Raw genomic sequence first — 17,869 nt, 5'->3', positions numbered from 1 at the left:
CTTTGCTTCTCTTCTTCAAGGTTCATATTTTACTGGTAGTACTATCTCCTTCTGCACAGTTACCTGTTCCTTTGTGTTTTCCTCTTTAGGTTTGGACTGTGCATTTTGCCGTCAGATGTACTTTGCATTCTCTAGTCTGTCCTTGCTGTGTTTTGGAGAAGATCTTTTCCCTTTTATCTCCTAAAGAGGATGATTCTCTTGGGTGACGCAATTTCAGCTCCACCTTGTCTACAATGGTTGTAGTCTTACGAGACATGAAAACACTTGCTGCTATCTGAAGCAGAATAAAAATGGCTTACAAATGGGTGACATAAGCCTGGTGCCTGTAAAGCCATCAAAATTACTTGGATACATTGGAAGGACTTTGTGTCAGAGGTGGACATAGGTCCACAACTTCTCAAATCATTACTGATGCTGTTTCCAGACTGGTCTCCCTCTCTGCCTGCTACATCCTTCCAATTTGGAAAAAAATCACCAAAAAGAAGGTTACAGCTGAGGGATGGGTCACTGGTAGTGCATTGAATTGGTCTGCCCCAGCCCCTTGACTCTGATCCGAGGCTTCATTGTGCTGAATAGTAAATATACTTTACCACGTGTTGTGGCAGACTGTCTGACACCCCACCCCAAAAAAAGAAGAAAAGTTCAAGCAATGTCCTTTTTTTTATTTAATATTTTTTTTGTCTTTTTGGTCCCCTCTTGATGGCTGGAATCAGTAATGCTAATAGCAATGTTTATGTGCAAGATACTGGAGGCCTGTGCAACCCCATCTCAGGACCAGGTGTTCCATCATCATTGGCCCAGTTCTTGCAACAAAGTCCTCTAGGGCAGTCCTGTCTCACTTCACTGTCTCCAAAACACACAGATCCACGTCTTGACTCTACTGAAGGCCTGAAACTGTTCTTTCCTTTCTTTTCTTAGCTGCCCCATTGGTATTCACACTGTATTCATAAATTCAGGACTGAGTTGTGTGTTGCTTGACACCATCTGTCTCGGAACTATGTAGCTGGGAATTTTATCCAAAAGTGAAGCTTCACCTCACTAATCACTTAGGCTGTGCTTGTCAGGAAGGTTCACCTTTAGCTTTAATTGCCTTACTAATTTATGCTGGAGCACACTTCTCTACTTTCAAGTTTTTTGGGTGTGGTAAGAAAATCTGTCAAACAGCATGAAGAACTAATTAAGAATTTTCATCTAAAATTTGTTCAGAAATTGTGGTGTGTTTACCCTCCCTCCACGAGTTTCAGTGAGCGATAATGCTGCTCTAGCCAGTGGCTCTGTGTAGTCCTGTGGCTGTGCATCGAAGAGGCTGAGTCTGTACTGGCTTGCTCATGTTCCACACCTGATTCTCTCTGGAAGTAGTTAGAACAGCATCAACAGATCTGATGTTCATCTGGCTTTGATTTTCTAGCTGGAAACATTTGACAGTCCCATCAAGAGAAGAATCCAATCAATCATTAATTCTTTCTCAACAAGAAAACTTTTAGGTCACTGTGTTCTCCTAAAAACAGCTGTTCTTAAAGGGTGAAGCAGGACTTGTCCTTCCCTTAAGTGAGAAAGCTAGTTTTGGCAGTGGTGCTGCTAGATTTACATATCACAAGTCCTGTGCAAAACTTAAACACTGTTCTGCGGTTTTATGTTTGGTAAAACCCACTTTCTCCTAATCCTTCGTTTCATAATAGTGTACCTCCTCTGAGGGGTGGAGTTTTCATTTTTTCTTCTCTTCTTTCCACTTCTTGTTACAGTAGTGTAGTTATGGTGAATGTGAAGGGGAAAAACATGGCAGAGCTCTTCTAGCAAAGAATACAATTAAGAGAAATTAACCTTTCTGGGCAACAGCTTTTAGTTACAGTAATTTGAAAGGTGTAACTGTCTTGTGGCTAAACAGACCTATCCTACCAGCTGTGATTACTACAGATAGGAGGTACTACATATCCCTCCTTGATTTCGTATGGAACAGGAGAGCTGAGTTGGTTCTGTTGTTGTGATTTCCGTCTCCCTTCCTCCCACCCCGAGGCTGTATGCCTAGCATTTAACTAAGTTGCTGCAATAGTTGTGCATGTATTTCTGCAGAGACATGGTTCTACTTACAGAAAACCTAGTGCCATTCAGAGGAACAGAACTTTCCAGTTCCAGATTAAACTGGAGTCACAGTTCTTGGTAAGCTCAAAGATTTAAAAGGCTTGTGCTGCTTGCTTAAGAGCCCTAACTTCATCAGTGAGGAAGAGACCAAAGTATTTATGTCAGTTTTATCAATGCTGACCTTGATTGGTCAGTACCAACTCTCTTGGCATCCAGGTGTGGCTATATAGCTTTTGCTTGATAGTCCATCTTCTGCATTTGGTTTCTGAATGCAGCCTTTTCCCTGAAGGCAGCACTGTTAACAGGTGTATTTCTATTTCTACCAGTGTTGTCTTCCTCCCCTTCTGCCACTTTATTCACTGTATTTCCATTTCAACTTTGCATTTGTTGGTATCGCAAAGAGCCATTAAAGACTTTGAAGTGAAGGGTGTGCTATCAAGTTTCATACACTGCTATCATACATTTCTTTCTTCTGTTCTGAGCAGCTGTCTTTTACTACAGAAGATGTGAACCTGTCTTGAATAGAAGAAAGTCAAATCCTTATTTGGAAGGACTCATGAGGAATCCAACATATGCTTAGATCTGAAAGTGAACTGAGATAACTGTAGGTAGAGCCTGTACCACAGCTTTCTTAAGAACCACTTCTAAATCAGGAGCAGGACACTTCAGTAGCTTAATGTGGCACGAGAAGGACATGTCTGACAGTGCTGTGTCATACGGAAGTTTGCCCTTTTCTCTTACCTTATTCTGTTTCATACAGGTTGCTTGTGCAGCACTGGATATAGGCTACTTAGATTCAGGGAGACAGTTCTCTCTGTGAGTGTTAGCTCTTCCCTGAAGTAGTTTGAAAGACCAATTTACAAACAAATGCTGTCTTCCTTCCATTTCCTGTTTAAATCATTTGTAATGAAGGCCTTCCATTTAAGAAGGCTCTCAATGGTAGTCACAGGAAGGCTGGATGTTTCTGCAGCCTGAGAAATGTCAGTGTACTTACCTATATGCAAGTATAGATTGAGTATGGCTCAAGTGTAGGTAACTTTTTTCAGGGCCATTGTGTTTGGCTGATGATACCCCTCTCAGGTTTTATATCAATCAACAGAGAAGTTTTGAATTAAACCTTGAGGTAATAGCTGCACAACGTGTCATAAAGTATGCTGTGGTTATTTATTCTAGGGAACCAGATACTATAGCAAGAGGGATCATCTATTTACCTCATGCTTAATATGAGCTGTGGAGTGATGCCCTCTGAACTCTCAGATCTGGAAGCAGTCTGTGGTCTCTGTTTCTCAGCCCAAGAAATTATAGTAAAGTCTGTGTTCTGTGTAGGAAGTGTGTTGGATGTTTTTATAATTCATAAGAATTTACATGGATGCTTTCTCTTTGATGCTGTAAAGAGCCTGTCTGACAAGCAGTGTGAGGCAGGATGCACTATAAGTGAGTTACATGCCCAGCTGTTACTATTATTGAGGATTCCTAAAAGCTTTACCAAGTTCCTGGATCTGTGCAGGCAGAAGTTAAATATTTCTTATAGTAGACTTACTAAGAGTAGATTTCCCTGCCCCCCCCCCCCCCCCCCCCTAATGTTTCATTTTACTGAAATATAGACTTTTGTCATTGTTGGTGAACAGGAAGGCTTTAACCTGATGGACGTAAGTTTTCAGGTACATTAGGGTTCTTACTGTCCATTGGTGTCCCTCTTCAAAGAGAAGCTCTTTGGTTGATACTTCTGTTTGTCTGATGGATCTTGAGGATTATTATGTTAGTCCTTGCTTCCATATCAGTACACCATCTTCCAGTGGGTTTCCCAGGCTTCTCTCCTTGCACTTTAGTAAAGTTAATGTTTCTTCTGGGTTTGGTGAGAATGCTGCAGTCTCTTGAGGGATCCTCATCATATAGTTGATGTTAACCTTCAGAGCCTGTGGCAACTGGCTGGCTACTTCCATTCTTCAGCAAGATGACTTTTATGATTTCTCTCACTTCTACAGGGAGAATGACAGCCTGCATGCGGGTTTCAGGTTTTCTTTGTTGTCGTTTTTCTTGTTTTGTTTTTGTATTACAAGATTTCTTTTGGGACCTAGTCTAGATTTTGACTTAAACTAAGATTCAACCTGCTTCTGCTTTTGGTTAGACAACTAGTTTTCCTATATTCTTCTTACTTTGCATAGCTTTTCGTAAGTTGGATAGAGCAGGCATCGTCCAACTTGCTTGGGACCAATTACTTCAGATGGTCCCTGTGTCTCTTTGTGCTGCTAGCTGGAAGATGAAAGGATACAGTGATCTTAGAGATGGTCTCAATGGATGCTGGTAATTTTGAAAATCTGTTGCAAGACTGCTAAGGCAGAGCTTAAGTTGCAATATACTTTTAGCTCAGACTTTAATAAAGAATGCTGTGATGCTGGATATCTGTAGAATATTAGTACTGGCTATGGCTATTACATGTGTTTAGAAACTATGCTGTCATTGGATGCGATCCTACAGTAGTTACTGTGTAATGAAGAAATCGGAAACCCACTCCGTCTAAACTGTGGGTTTGGGGAGCTACTGACTGTGCCTGTAGACTGGTGTGTAGGTAGTTAGGAGGGGTACTTAAGAGCACCTAGTTTCTCTGAGGTATCATTTCCATGTGCGTGTTCATCGCTTATCTATCCTGGAGCCTACAGGCTGTTGGGGTTTTGAAGTTGAGTAGAACCAACAGCTGTTTTGTGCAGTCAAAACAGTCCGCTTTGAATGGGTGAACTTTGTTGCACATAGCCTGGCAAAGCAGGCATGATCGTGGTTGTGGCTTTCCTAGGGTCACACTTTCATTTGCATGCTTAGTATGCTGACCCTTGTTTCTTGTAGAGAACTCAGTTATGTAGTTGCTGCTCGTGATGCGTTCATGTGGACTTCCTGTACCAGAAGTATAGGGCAGGAGGAATGGGAAGAGGAGAATGTGTGCAGATCTATGCCTGTTAGAGAGGCAATTTTGTTTACAGAATAAACCTGAGTAATGCATTTCTAAGAAATAAAATTACTGATGGGTAGTCCATTTCATTATTCAGCAGGAAGAATTAAGAACAGCATTAATTTTCCTCAGTATCTAGTAAGATGTCTGTTCTTGCTGGTTCTGTCCTTAAGTTGCTGATGCTGTTGAATCTAAATAAAGAGCTTATGTTGATGTACTATATATGCTTTTATCAACTATTATTGCTAATTAGGAAGATGTATTCCTCAAGAATAAACTCACTTATTGTTGTGCTAAACCTCTTAGAACCATTTAACAAAAAGACATTTCTTACCCCAAAGAGATTACAGCCTGCTTTGAAGGTAAAGGCACATAAGAATATGCCTTTACCATACCTGTAAGCCTCAGTCAGTATGTGTCTCTCATTAGCCAGTTAATCCTCCATAAGATGTGTAAAATGTCATAAAAAAAATTATCGTGGACAATACCTCAGTAATTTTAGACCCTCTGATCGTAAACAGACTTAAGGAAAAGATCAGTGTATGTGGTAGCTTGTAATAAAAGGAGACTGATCTCAGTGATCTGGGACACCTGTTAGACTCCTGTGTTTCTAAGTGTAAATTGAAGTAATTCAGTTGTATTAATCTGTCAGTGGTAGCTTTCATTTTGAGATGGAAGGTTTGCTGTTAAACACTACTAAAATGCATTTACCCATCAACTCAATGCTCTTGTGTTTTCATTTTTGTTTCTGCTTCTGCCTGAGAAGCACTTGTAAGATTGGCTGTCTTTTCTACCATTTTAAGCTTATTTGCTTCTGCTTCTGAAGTGTTTGAGTCATGTTAGGGGCATAGATGCATCATGCTAGCTGAAAGAGATACAAAAATAGGAACTTGGGCAAAAAACTTTGTGGACAGACGGGGAACAGTGCAAGACAAAAAAACAGTTTAGGAGGAAAAAAGTTGGGAAGGATCCTGCTTGAAATACACTTTTTTTAATGTTTGTTCCCCAGATGTCATCCTACTCAAATCAAAAACATTTATTTCTGTATTATTTCATGTTGTAGGATCTTTGAAAAGCCTTTAAGTGCAGGAGGAGAAGGTCTTTAAGTACAAGGGGAGTTCTCATTGTCAAGAAGATTACTTTTTTTATTTAAACCTTTTTCTTACATATCTATTCTATTTATTCAGGACTAATCAGGGTTGCAGACAGTAAGAGAAGTTCACCTTGAAAGTGGTGTGAGGAGAAACAATTCCCAATGAAGGCTAAAGGTATTACTGATCATCCTTTTTATAAAGGGAGGTGACAAAATAAAACTTTAAGGCATTTTGTTTGAAAGACTGTGATAGCCTAGCACTCTAAAATGCTCTGTCCAGCTGTAGCCATTGTCCTTACCAAAGGTCTTGCCTATTTCAGGTGAGTTTCATTTGTAGTCCAGACTGTCATTAACCTTTGAAAAATAATGTATTTATGCACAATTATGCATTTTCTTTAAAAGTATATGTGTGTGTACACACATATATTAAGAAATTGATTTCACTATGTTGTCATAGAGGTCAAAAATTTTAGTCATCCTTCGTGCTGTGTAAGTAACACGCAAGACACAGGTTCATAGTTGGAGACCACAGAATATTTTTGAGAAAATGACAAGAAAAGTTCTTAGTACTAGCTGGTCAAGGAAAATATCACTTTCTCCTTGAAAGTGTCTCCTTAGCTGAAGAGATGGTCAAGAGGATAATAGTCTTAAACTTGCTATTCCTTTCTCAAGGAATTGTTTGAAGATTACACTTGCTTAACATGTATATTTTTCAGAATATTTTTAATGTGAAATATTCGAATAAAGGTGGTAGGCTGGGATTTAGTAGAATGTATCTGAGAATTCACACAGATGACACTGTTGATAAATTGGTTTTGGAGACCAAAAGACATTATGGGCCATTGTCAGATGAGGTGGCCACTGCTTCTTCCTCTTGCCTTACTACACAGCTATGTACATGTGATAGTTAAGTTGCATTGAATTTGGTGGTTGTGTGGCTGTACAGTGAAGTGTTCTTGCTTCCTAATATATCTAAAAACTCATGTTCACTAAGTGAGTATTACTCGTTTTTATGTCACTGATCCAATCAAATGAATTTGCCCAGTGGCTGCACAGTGGGGGCAGAACAAGGGAAAGAATCACTGCTTCTTCGAGAAGTATCTGCTTTGAGCAGCACTGGTGAAAGTATGTGATGCAAACAGTTCTGTCTTCTGTGAAGAAATGCCAAAATACATCCCCTTGCACACAACGTATTTCTCAAATACCCATTGTAAACATGTTTAAATGAAATACTTCACTTTTTTCTTACATACATTGAACACAGGAAATAGTGTATATCAGGAAGGTGTATGCTGTCAGATTCCTGGCAGTAGTCTCAACAGTTGAAGTGAGGAGGCTGGGGAGTGATTTCTTTTGAAGGATGCTAAGTTAATGGCTAGAAATAAGAAGAAATATCAGGAGCTACAGACCATAGCTTCATTATGGCATCTGTTATCTTTGGTTCATGTTGGCCACTTTAGAATTTCAGAAGAGGAAAAGGAACAAGAGCTGTATCATCTGCCCAGTAGAATCTTCTCTTAAGACAATCTTTTCCTAAGGGAAACACATGTTTTCTTTGACCTTCTGTCAGTAACAAACTTTTTTTGTAATTGGTCTGAATGACTACTTGGAGCACCTCTCCTAGCTGCATAATTTTGTTTTCTAGTTTCTAGTATCAGTGACTAGTTTGTTTACTCATACAAAACTTTCTCTCAAACATATTATTAGACAATGCTAAAACGATAAGAGACCTCTTAGAAAATGAGTGCCACTACAGTGTGCCTGTCTCAGCATATTAGTTCAAACTTAAAAGTATTTTTGGGGAGTAGGCTGCACACTACTGCTCTTAATTTCAAGAAGTTGATTCCTTGTAAGATTCCTTGTCCTGTTAGCAGTGGATTTCCTGACTGTATAATCTGTGTTTTATAATCTCAGTGTTTGCATGTGTTAGTCTTCAGGGTTTTGACACCTGGCATTAACTGTAAGGCTTTGATTTCTAAGGATGTAGACACTTTCTGCAAACTGAAAAGGAAATAGTTTGAGGAGAAAATCCAGGTGTTACTTGTGCCTTTTTAGAAGGGAGGGAAGCCTCCCTGTCCTAGTCATTATTTGAGAGGACAACTGAAAAGTCAAGAGTTCAACTTTTTTTTCCTTTAAAACTGATGCTTGGCTCAAAAAAAAGGTGTGGTCAGTGAGAATGTGATTGAACTCTTTCTACTTATTTATTTGTCTTTAATTAGCTGTAAGTGTTCTCCTTGCACAGTCACGGGATTGAACACCTGAGGAAAGGTTTTTTACAAAATAAGTCTCAGTAATTGTGTGACTTGTCATCCTGTGTTCTAGCTACTGAAGTAAACCTGGTTTTCATTACATTCACCATATTTAGATTCATTATACAACAGTTTTGTATTAAAAATTCAACCATTATGTGTTTCTTACAGCTTTTGAACTTCTGTTTTAATACTCTTTCCAGTTAGCCTTCTTTCGGAGTATCCATGTTATACACACAGTGCAATGTATGTCTGGAAGTTAATTTTTCTTAATACTCAGAACTAAAATAATTAGGAAAGTAAGATGTTTCTCTTCAGGCTATTAATATGGTTTTAAGCTGCTTAATTCTATAATTATTCATTGTTAGGTAAGGTTTTCAAGATCTTGTTTATGTTTCATGTAGCTGATTTTTATCTTTATTGATATTCTTATTCCTTCTAGCCTGTCTTTCGAAATACGTTATTTTTTCTTGAAAGAACAGATTATCAGACCTACTAGTCTTCTTTTGGAAGTGCAAACACACACGTTTATTACCCCAATAATATTTTTTTTTCATAATTGTGGCTTAGATGCTCTTCCAGTATAATGTCATTCAGTTTCTAAAAATCCTACAGCAAAATTATGCTCATTATTTCCTCAGGTGGCAAATTGCTGGGGAGTGGTGGTGGTATGAATGTAGTTTTTATTCAGGTTTACCTTCTTAGTCAGACTTACGTCCTCTATGAGTTCATTCCTTTTTCTTTCTTCTTTTATTTGTGCCCTTTATTCCTCCATTTCTGAGTGTACATTCAATGACTCTTTTCTGAATTTGTTGATTGGGAAAATAAATTATACTTTCATTCTATTTATATTGGAAAATAACAACTTAAGAAATTGTACATCTGCGCTAACATTTCTTACCGTACTAGTATGGAGAGGGGGTTGGGAAGTCTTTACTTCTGTTTCAAAAATTTTCTTTCCAGTTCCAGTTGTTTTGGTAGCAGCTGGGAAAAGTGTTAAAGGATATGTTGCAAGTTCTCAGTAAATTGAGCAGACTTGTGTATATTCTGACATAGAGCTAATCTGTTTTTTAGTATTTGAGCATTTTAGGAATGAGCAGATACTGACCATAGCCAAGAAACACTGGAATTTCTACTTCATGGATAATTCTTTGCTATGGATACTGTCTACACAGATAGGAAATCTTCAGAGATCCTTGCTATGCTAGTGTTAGTATTTACGGTTAGAAGTATTACAGGGAAAAATTAAATTACAGGGAAATACAGCTTAACGATGAACATGAGACTCCTTATGGGCATTATTCATTAAAATGTTATGATTATGCTTACTGTTGTGATGTCTGCTTTTTTCAATATTAGGTGCCAAGTGTCATGAAAAACATGGAAAACCAAGAAAATGTCTGCAATTGTTTTAAAAGGTTGAATTGTGTCATATAATCTTCACTTCAACTGTACCAAATTTATGCTAGTCTAATTAGAACACTGCTGTGAAAATGTTTCTGTTTTCTCTTGAGGGTCGTCTTAGGATTTTAAAAGTAACTTAATAAATAAGAAAACACTTTCAGTAAACATTCATGTCTAACAGTAGTTCTTTATTACAGCTCGCCAGAATGGGTTTTTCACTTCATTCTTGAGGCTTGTTAAAAGATCATATTTGTTCTCTCTGTGTTTTGGTTTACCTGCATAAGTCCACGTATTCGCATTTTGTGATACTATGTTAAAATATTACTCTTGCATATTTAAGAGATTAGGTTTTAGTTAATGTGGGATTTTTACAAATAATGTGTTAAACTTTATGAAAACTAACGTGGAGGTAGTAGCATTTTCTAACGTGAGTGGTTTTTTCCATACATATTCAGGTAAATTGTGGCATTAGATACATTTGAAAGCACAGGTTCACTGTGAAAGTGCTGTTTACTTATTACTTTGCATAATGAAGAATAGTGGTACTGTGCCTAACATATAGTGTGACTGTGCAATTTTGAGCCTAACTCAAAAGCTTGTGACAAATGCTGTTTCTGCTGTTCTGCCTGGGGTGTCAGTTATGGACAAATGCGAATGGTTAAATATCTGCTAACATTCACCAGTGTCCATAAAAGCCTATTGCTGTGTATGAAGGCACAGCAGCAAAACATTCAATGTCTGGAATCTGATGCAAAAGAGAGGTGAATTCTGACATGGGAAATCTCACCTGTTTCTAAGCTATCTTTCTTCTTCCAAAGTTTCTGAGCTTAACTTTCTGACCAGCTAATAAGAGGAAAAATTCACTCAGTGAAGAGTCTGCCTTCCTTTTCTTTCTTTGGAAAGCAGTTAGTTTCTTTCTGTCTGCAAAAGGGAACTTTGGGGGTGACTTTTGGTAAGTGATCTTGTTCTAGTCATGCTGATAAGCAGTCGTCTTTGAGTTCGTTCATCAGATACTTCCAAGAACAGAGGTGGAGTCATTGTTAACAATGACAATCTTTGAAGTTCCTCAGCAGTGCAGTAGGAAGGATTCTGTTCTGAGTTGTATAAGGGTGGGAAAGATGACACAAATCTGAATTTGGGCAAAAAAAATATTTCTTAATGATTAAGTAAAAAATATATTTGTCCAAAGAGTTCCCAGGAAAAACAGAACCAGAAGGGATTTTATTTTTAGAAGAGAAGAAATTTTTCAGGTCAAAGTTAAGTTTCTATGAATGTAAACTGTTGTAAGTCACACGTTGTGATTTTTTTTATTTTTTTATTTTTTTTTTTAAATAGTGACACTGGAACTTTTTTAATGTGCATTGGTTATTTTTACAATCCCACTGATCTCATATGTACTTCTCACTTGATTATTTCATTGTATACATAAATGATGTCTATTTTTTATCTATCTTCTTTAATTTCCTGATGTTTAAGCCTTATTTTCATTTTGGAGTTCAAGTAAACGGAGTCTTCGTGTGCTACTTGCTGTCTTCTCCAAACTTTAGGAAGGGTTTATTGTAAGATGATGGGAACTGACTAGTAGCTCAAACATAGCTGTCTTAAGATTTCAGTAGCCTGTTGTACTATAATGCAATGTCATTATTCAGGCAATTAATAAAATAGACATTATCTCTATAGTTGCTTTTTGCTTTGTCTTATTACCTGTAGGTGAATCTGTCTTACCTTTTTTTGTGGATATTACAGTTACAATGTTCATAATTATTATAGTAGAATTGTATAATAGTTCTTTTAAGGGAAGGCTGCATGTCAATAAGGTAAAAATACAAATGTTAGCTTTGCAGTACACACTGAAGTTGGAAACAAAACCAAGTAAAAAAAATTGGGAACTGTAGAGAGTTACATCATATGAGACTCTCATTTGGATAATGGCTCGATCCCAAGCACCTGTCTTTGTATGTTATAATTCCTGTTATGCAGATTTTTGTAATTAGTATCTGAAAATGTTGGGGGAAAAAAACACTCTTTGGATATAACTTCTGTTAGTAGTTAAGTATATGCTTTTTTTACTTGGCCATTTATCTAAAGGTACAGCCACTTTTAAACTGTTGTGGTTCATGTTTCTTTAAACAAAAAAAATTTATAAATCTTCCCACAAATTTAAGGCATACTGTGTAGATATCTGCATGGTAGAAGACAAAGAACTGCCTGGAGATAGAATGCCAAATCCAGCCCCCCTGCCTTATCCGTAGTAGCAAACTGGCATGTTACATTTAATAAAGGCATAAAACAAAGCAAAATGAACTCATTTAAAGTGTCTCCAATTACATCAGTGGGCTTTCAATCAACTGTTTAGGAGTAGACATCCTGATTTCAGGCTACAGTCCATCAGCGCCTCATGCTGTTAATGACAGTAGTTTTAGTATTTCTTCATGTAGTAATGTAGTAAGTTATAATGTGGGATTTCCCCAAGGCCTTGAAATGATCTTGTTCACTACAGGGAGGCATGCTGGATAGTGACAGAGCCATACTTTTATTAGTAAGAGCAGGATTTTACCATTATGATTTAAGAATGCTGTTTGATAAAGCTATATTAACTATAAAGCATGAGTGTTCTTGCTAAAGTACCAGTAACTGCATAATGGAAAGTTAATTTAAGATATATCATCCTCAGCAATGTTTGTTAAGAAGGAAAAATGAATACTTTTGATAGCACTTGTTTAAGTGTTATTTTAGACTTATTTTCATTTTCTCTGTTAAATTTGTACTGTGACCTCATCTAGTACTGTTTAAATGATGGAAGATTCTTTATTTGCTTACACACAGTATCAGAAAGAAACTTCACTGTTTTAGTCTAGCTTCTTACTTTTTGCAACAGGCCAGCTTTTTTCTGCAAGCAGTGTTTTCATCATGTCCATATTGTGCTGTTTTTCCAGCACATGTGCAAACTATACAGGCTCTACTGTCATTGAGTAATTACCTTGTAGAGAGGATTTAAGGAGGCTGTGGTGTTAAACTAAAAAGTTAACATCTCAAATCTTAAAAGCTTGCTTTCTTACAGTGGGATTTTCATTGTAGTGCTGTCAAATATCACTATCTTAATTCTGCTAAATGAGTCTTTCTCAACTTGGAAAGGAATTGGAGCTCTTCAGAAATTATTCATTACTGTTGGATTTTTGTATATGTGCTGTGATGGCATACACCAAAACAGGAGGAAGAAAGCAATCTCTCATAAACCCTAGCAATTTGTGGGTAGTATTATGTAAACTACTATGGAAAAAGTCACCAAGTTTCAGTGAAAAATACATCGATGAAAATTTCTTAATTATGATATAGTGAACCATTAATTTCTTTTAATATTGCATTCCTTACTACATCTTGCCAAGAGAAGTGTGTTGTCAAGAGAAGGAATGATTCCCACGTTTATTTTTAGAATTTTTTTTTTTAATTCAAAGGGAGAAACATTTTCAATTTGTTAGTTCATGTATCTCATTAAGAGTCTTAGTTCTGTTTCTCACTTACTATATTTTGTAGTTAGACTTTGTTTTTTTAAACATGGTGCATGGAATGTGGACTTGGGCTATATTCACCACATGAAATTGCTATGCTGAGTTTGTAGGGTCAATTTTTTAAAAAGAACTGTCCTAAATGTGTTTTTATTGAAGTCAGTGGAAATGTAACAAATGCATGAAAGCAAAGATAGATTAAAAGTGTGCTGAGTTGAAAAGCCTGGTTTTATTCTTCATTACTTTTTCATTGTCATTTTAATTGGAATACAGACTTTACTGGGAGCAAACTGGGGCCATGTGTGTGCCAAAACCTTGAACTTGATCACATTCCAGTTAAAAAGTCATCCAGTGCTTATAGATTGACTTAATTATGTTTTTTTGAGAGAAAACTCATGGAGACCTTTTTTTATCTGAGATTAATCACACTCCTGGTCTGTGTTTAGATGAAAACTGAACTTTCAAAAGGATATTAGGTCAGATTTTTATACTATGTTTCTTGCATGCCCAAAGCACACTTCAAAAAAAATTATACTTTTGAAAAATGTTGTCTGATTTACTTCTTACTGTTACAGGAGTCATAATCATTACTGTTGTTGGTTTTACTTTTCAAGGTACCCAGAGAATGGCATAGTAGAAATGGACACCAGTAATCTTCGACCCCGAGCAAGAACCATTCTGAAGTGGAGTGAACTAAAAGTGGGTGATGTGGTGATGGTTAACTACAATGTTGAGACTCCAGAAGAAAGAGGATTTTGGTTTGATGCAGAAATTACCTCTTTGAGAGAAATCTCAAGGACTAACAAAGAGGTTCATGCTAAAATTCTGCTGGGGTAAGATTTGTTTGACCAACTCATAAAATCTCTACGTATCATATAAAGTATTTTTGTTGGGTTTTTTGTCTACTAGTCATCACTAGATTAAAATTAATGTCATACTTCGATTCCACAGCTTTCTGAGTTGTAGAATTACAGTGCATGGTTTTTATGGTGTGCAGACTTAGCTATGAGTAAGAATTTTTACATTTCCTGAGATTGCTGGAGGCAACTATGAGGTTTCATGTATTATCTGTGATCCAAATTGATCAGTGTGTTTTTATTTATATTCCTCTATATGTTTTATACGTTTATATTAATTTATGTATATTACATGTTCAATTCTACTGAAAGCTGAAAAATCTGTTTTTGGTAATTTTTGAGGCAATTTGGAACCCCTGGGTGTCACTGAGTATTAGTCATCTGACAATTTGAGTAAGTGTCAACTGGCTAATTGAATTTTTAAAGAATAAAATACTTATGAGGGTATTGTAGCTTCTGATAAGTAAAATGTGGAACTGTGGGATATGGGAATTACGAGTTTTCATGTGGCTGAACTCACCTGAGTATCTTTCCTTTATTTCCTCTTTAATTTAAAAACTTGTGTATAGTTCTTTAGGAACAGTGTTTTTTGCAGAAATCCATACGATATTACTGTCAGTAAGCTGTGTGATTGCCTTCTTAGGGATGAACAGATGACGAGTCTTTATTGGTAGTCTCCTTGAGGAGTTCACTGTAACCTTCCTCCTCCTTCTCACTAGCTTTCCTCATTCCTTTAACATTATCCTTTTCTGACACAAAAGAACTAAAAGCAAATGGATCCAGTCTGCCACTTCCAGCCTTGCAGAAGAGGGGCGTGTATGGGTACTTATATGGTAGGGGTGAAACTGATTTTAAAATTAAACTGGAACTAAAGTGAAATTTCTTTTTACTTAAGAAATGATTGATTCAATGCTGGCATGTCCCACATTCATTCAATGAGTAACTATCATTGTTCTGGGAGTATATTCCTTAAAATGAATTGAATGAATTGGACTATTCACATATTAGTGTAGTTTTCTTTATGAGAAAGGAGAATTGTTGTATCTGTAGGAAGACTTGCAGTGCAGGACATGGTTAATTGGAAGAGACACACAGAGGAGTTATGATCAGGTGCAATTCAGTATTTTGTGTTAAAAAAAAAAAAAATGCAATGATACCTAGTACTGGGAAATAGGAAAGACGTTGACTTGGTAAATCATGCAAGTAAATGAAAATCTGTTTTGTGGATGGTTTTTAATTTTAGAATAACAGGAGTTTTATTAGACAATCTCGGTGCGTTATGGTTTTCTTGTGTGAAGTAGAGCAGGCATATGGGCTTGTTTTGTAGGCAAAGCAAAAAAAGAAAAAAAAAAAACCACAACAAAAACCCCTTCAAATGTAAAGGAAGAAGAAATTTAGTAGATAGTTTGAATTATTAACTTGGAAGGGAGAAGAGATTAAGAAATGGAGACGACCAGTCTAGAGAGAAAGATTTTTGTTGTAATGCATTCAATATTTGTATGGCATTTGGTGAATCGGAAATGGACTTCATGACATCCTATAAACAGAACTGTCCAAGTATCAGTTTACATGAAGTTCAATTGTCTATTGATAAAGTTATTGAAAACTGTTGTCTGCATGGATTCTTTCAGAATTTTTCCCATTTATTAAAATACGATAATCAAAATATGGTTTATATTGGCAAAAGGAAGCATGTGGTGGCTAATAAAAAATTCTGTTCATTCTGGTTGGAACTATAGGATAGTCTTTTAAAAATCTAAATAAGCTGATAGTTATGCTTCAAATTAAAGATGGTAACTTCAAATACTGTGGGTACTGTGGCAAGTGCCATGGGGTTCCCCGTAGTATTGACACTTGCTATTCTGTGAAAAGAGTTGGGGGGGGGGAAGGCATAGCTGACATCTTATTCTAAGGTGGTGAATTTAAGTTCATTTTTCAAATGGAGTCTTATTTCAGAGCATTTTCTTCCTGACTAAAAATTCAGGCCTCATTTACATGGTGATAGATTGTATATGCAGTAATCGACTAGTTTGCAGAAATTAAGGTTATCTGAGCACTGCCATTTCTGAAATTTATCAAGGGGTAATTCTGTGTCACCTGCGCTACCTAAGTCATTCCTCTCAGCAGTAAAAGTGCAAGATAAATCTGCTAGTATTCATAAACTTGTGTAAGGAACATCCTGCAACAAGAATCACTTTATATTTCAGGTATGTTGGTTTGCAAAATAAAAGCCTATCTCTTAGGGTTTCAATGTTTATTAATATTATATTAATATACTAATATAAACATACATAATATTAAAATATATTAATATATTAGTTCAGAATTAGAATTATGTTGTTGTGTTATAATATTTTAGTCTATAATAATACAATTAATATATGAATATTCTATAATTTAATATATTATTGATATGTTATCATGAGTTCTTACCATAATGTTAGCATTAGTTAATTGTTTTAAATAAAGTTGAAATCTGTTTGGAATGCTTTATGAGTATACGTTAGTGATTGATTGTATGTTAATGGCTAATTATTTGTATACTACTTAAGAACAACCTTAGCAGTCAGTAAAGGGAGGCAGAGTTCCTAGGGTTGCTTCAGATATATTCATGGCTTGGACTTTTTTCCCTTTCTGGTATTACATCAAAGAAGCTTTGTATAAAACAGTTTTGTACACAATAGTTGAATGTTTGATTTATTGGTCTTCATTGCTTTTGACAAAGATTTTATAAAGCGGTTGGCACAATGATGGGAAATAACAAAAACATGTACTGTTTGTGGTAATGCTTTGGAGCTGGTAGAACACATGAGTACTTTTTTACTGTATCTGTTGACCTATATGTTTGTTAGGTGTTACTTTTACTCATGTCTCAGTCACAACCTAAAGGAAATGTCCTGTACAGTCTGTCATCATTAGTTCATCTTTTGGGAAACAGATATGGGTTAGAGAATATTATGAAAGACAGGAGTGAGACTGAACAGGGGAGAAAAAGACATCATTATACAGAAGAATTGACCACATGTTAATAATTCTCATTTGTACTGTATTTGCATTGCAACTGACATTTGTAATTGCAGGATGTCTAAAACCTATCCAAACTGGACTTACTGTGCCTCATATACAAATACTAGGGAAACAGCAGTGCTTTGACCATGAAATATGCATAGGCCTAGGACCATAGGGGTCTCATGGCTGTGTGTGCATGCTTAGAGTTCAGAATGGTCTCTGTGTGTGTGGTACCTCTGAACTGATTTTAACTAAATTTGCAGGGTGTACCTCTATTTTTGAACATCCTCCATTTTTCTTTTTCAAGAGCATCTTCTGTTTCATGATGAAAGCAGTTATTTGTAATCCAGAGTAATATGACTTGTCTTATTTGCACTTTAAAGGGCATGTATCAAATGCCTGTTACTGGTGGATAGTTGTGAGGCAAACTTCACAATTTATTTTAACGTTGGAGCTGGCTAACATCAGTTAAGGTCACCACACCGACTCAAACCAAAGTAGCTCAAATGGTGCTTTGTGTTTTCTCCTTACTAGACTTCAAGATAAACAGACAAAATCAGCTCTTAATTTTCTTCAGTCAGCCTTTGAACATTTGAGTTTAGCAAGGACTTTGTCAATACTAAGACTTGTATTTTGTTTAAGCCTTCGGAGTTATACAAGAATATCAGAAAGATCTGTTTGCTCTGCGGTTTTTATGCCTCTGACTAAGTGAATATTCAGTGAATTTG

At 36.4% G+C, this 17,869-nt stretch overlaps 1 protein-coding gene across 4 annotated transcripts in view; it reads left to right on the top strand.

Annotated features, from left to right (window-relative positions):
• UHRF2 (ubiquitin like with PHD and ring finger domains 2) overlaps positions 1-17,869 on the top strand; it is a 93,341-nt gene that overhangs the window by 21,816 nt on the left and 53,656 nt on the right. For all 4 annotated transcript variants that reach the window (XM_087742747.1, XM_087742746.1, XM_087742745.1 and 1 more), the window contains exon 4: positions 13,890-14,108. In XM_087742747.1, coding sequence (XP_087598873.1) covers positions 13,890-14,108 — 219 coding nt within the window. The remainder of the gene's footprint in view (positions 1-13,889; positions 14,109-17,869) is intronic.

This window comes from Nipponia nippon, unplaced genomic scaffold, assembly GCF_047370975.1.
Source record: "Nipponia nippon isolate SJK-2023a ecotype South Korea unplaced genomic scaffold, ASM4737097v1 scaffold_8, whole genome shotgun sequence".
NCBI classification, from domain to species: Eukaryota; Metazoa; Chordata; class Aves; order Pelecaniformes; family Threskiornithidae; genus Nipponia; species Nipponia nippon.
This window is presented reverse-complemented; position numbering and strand designations above follow the sequence as displayed.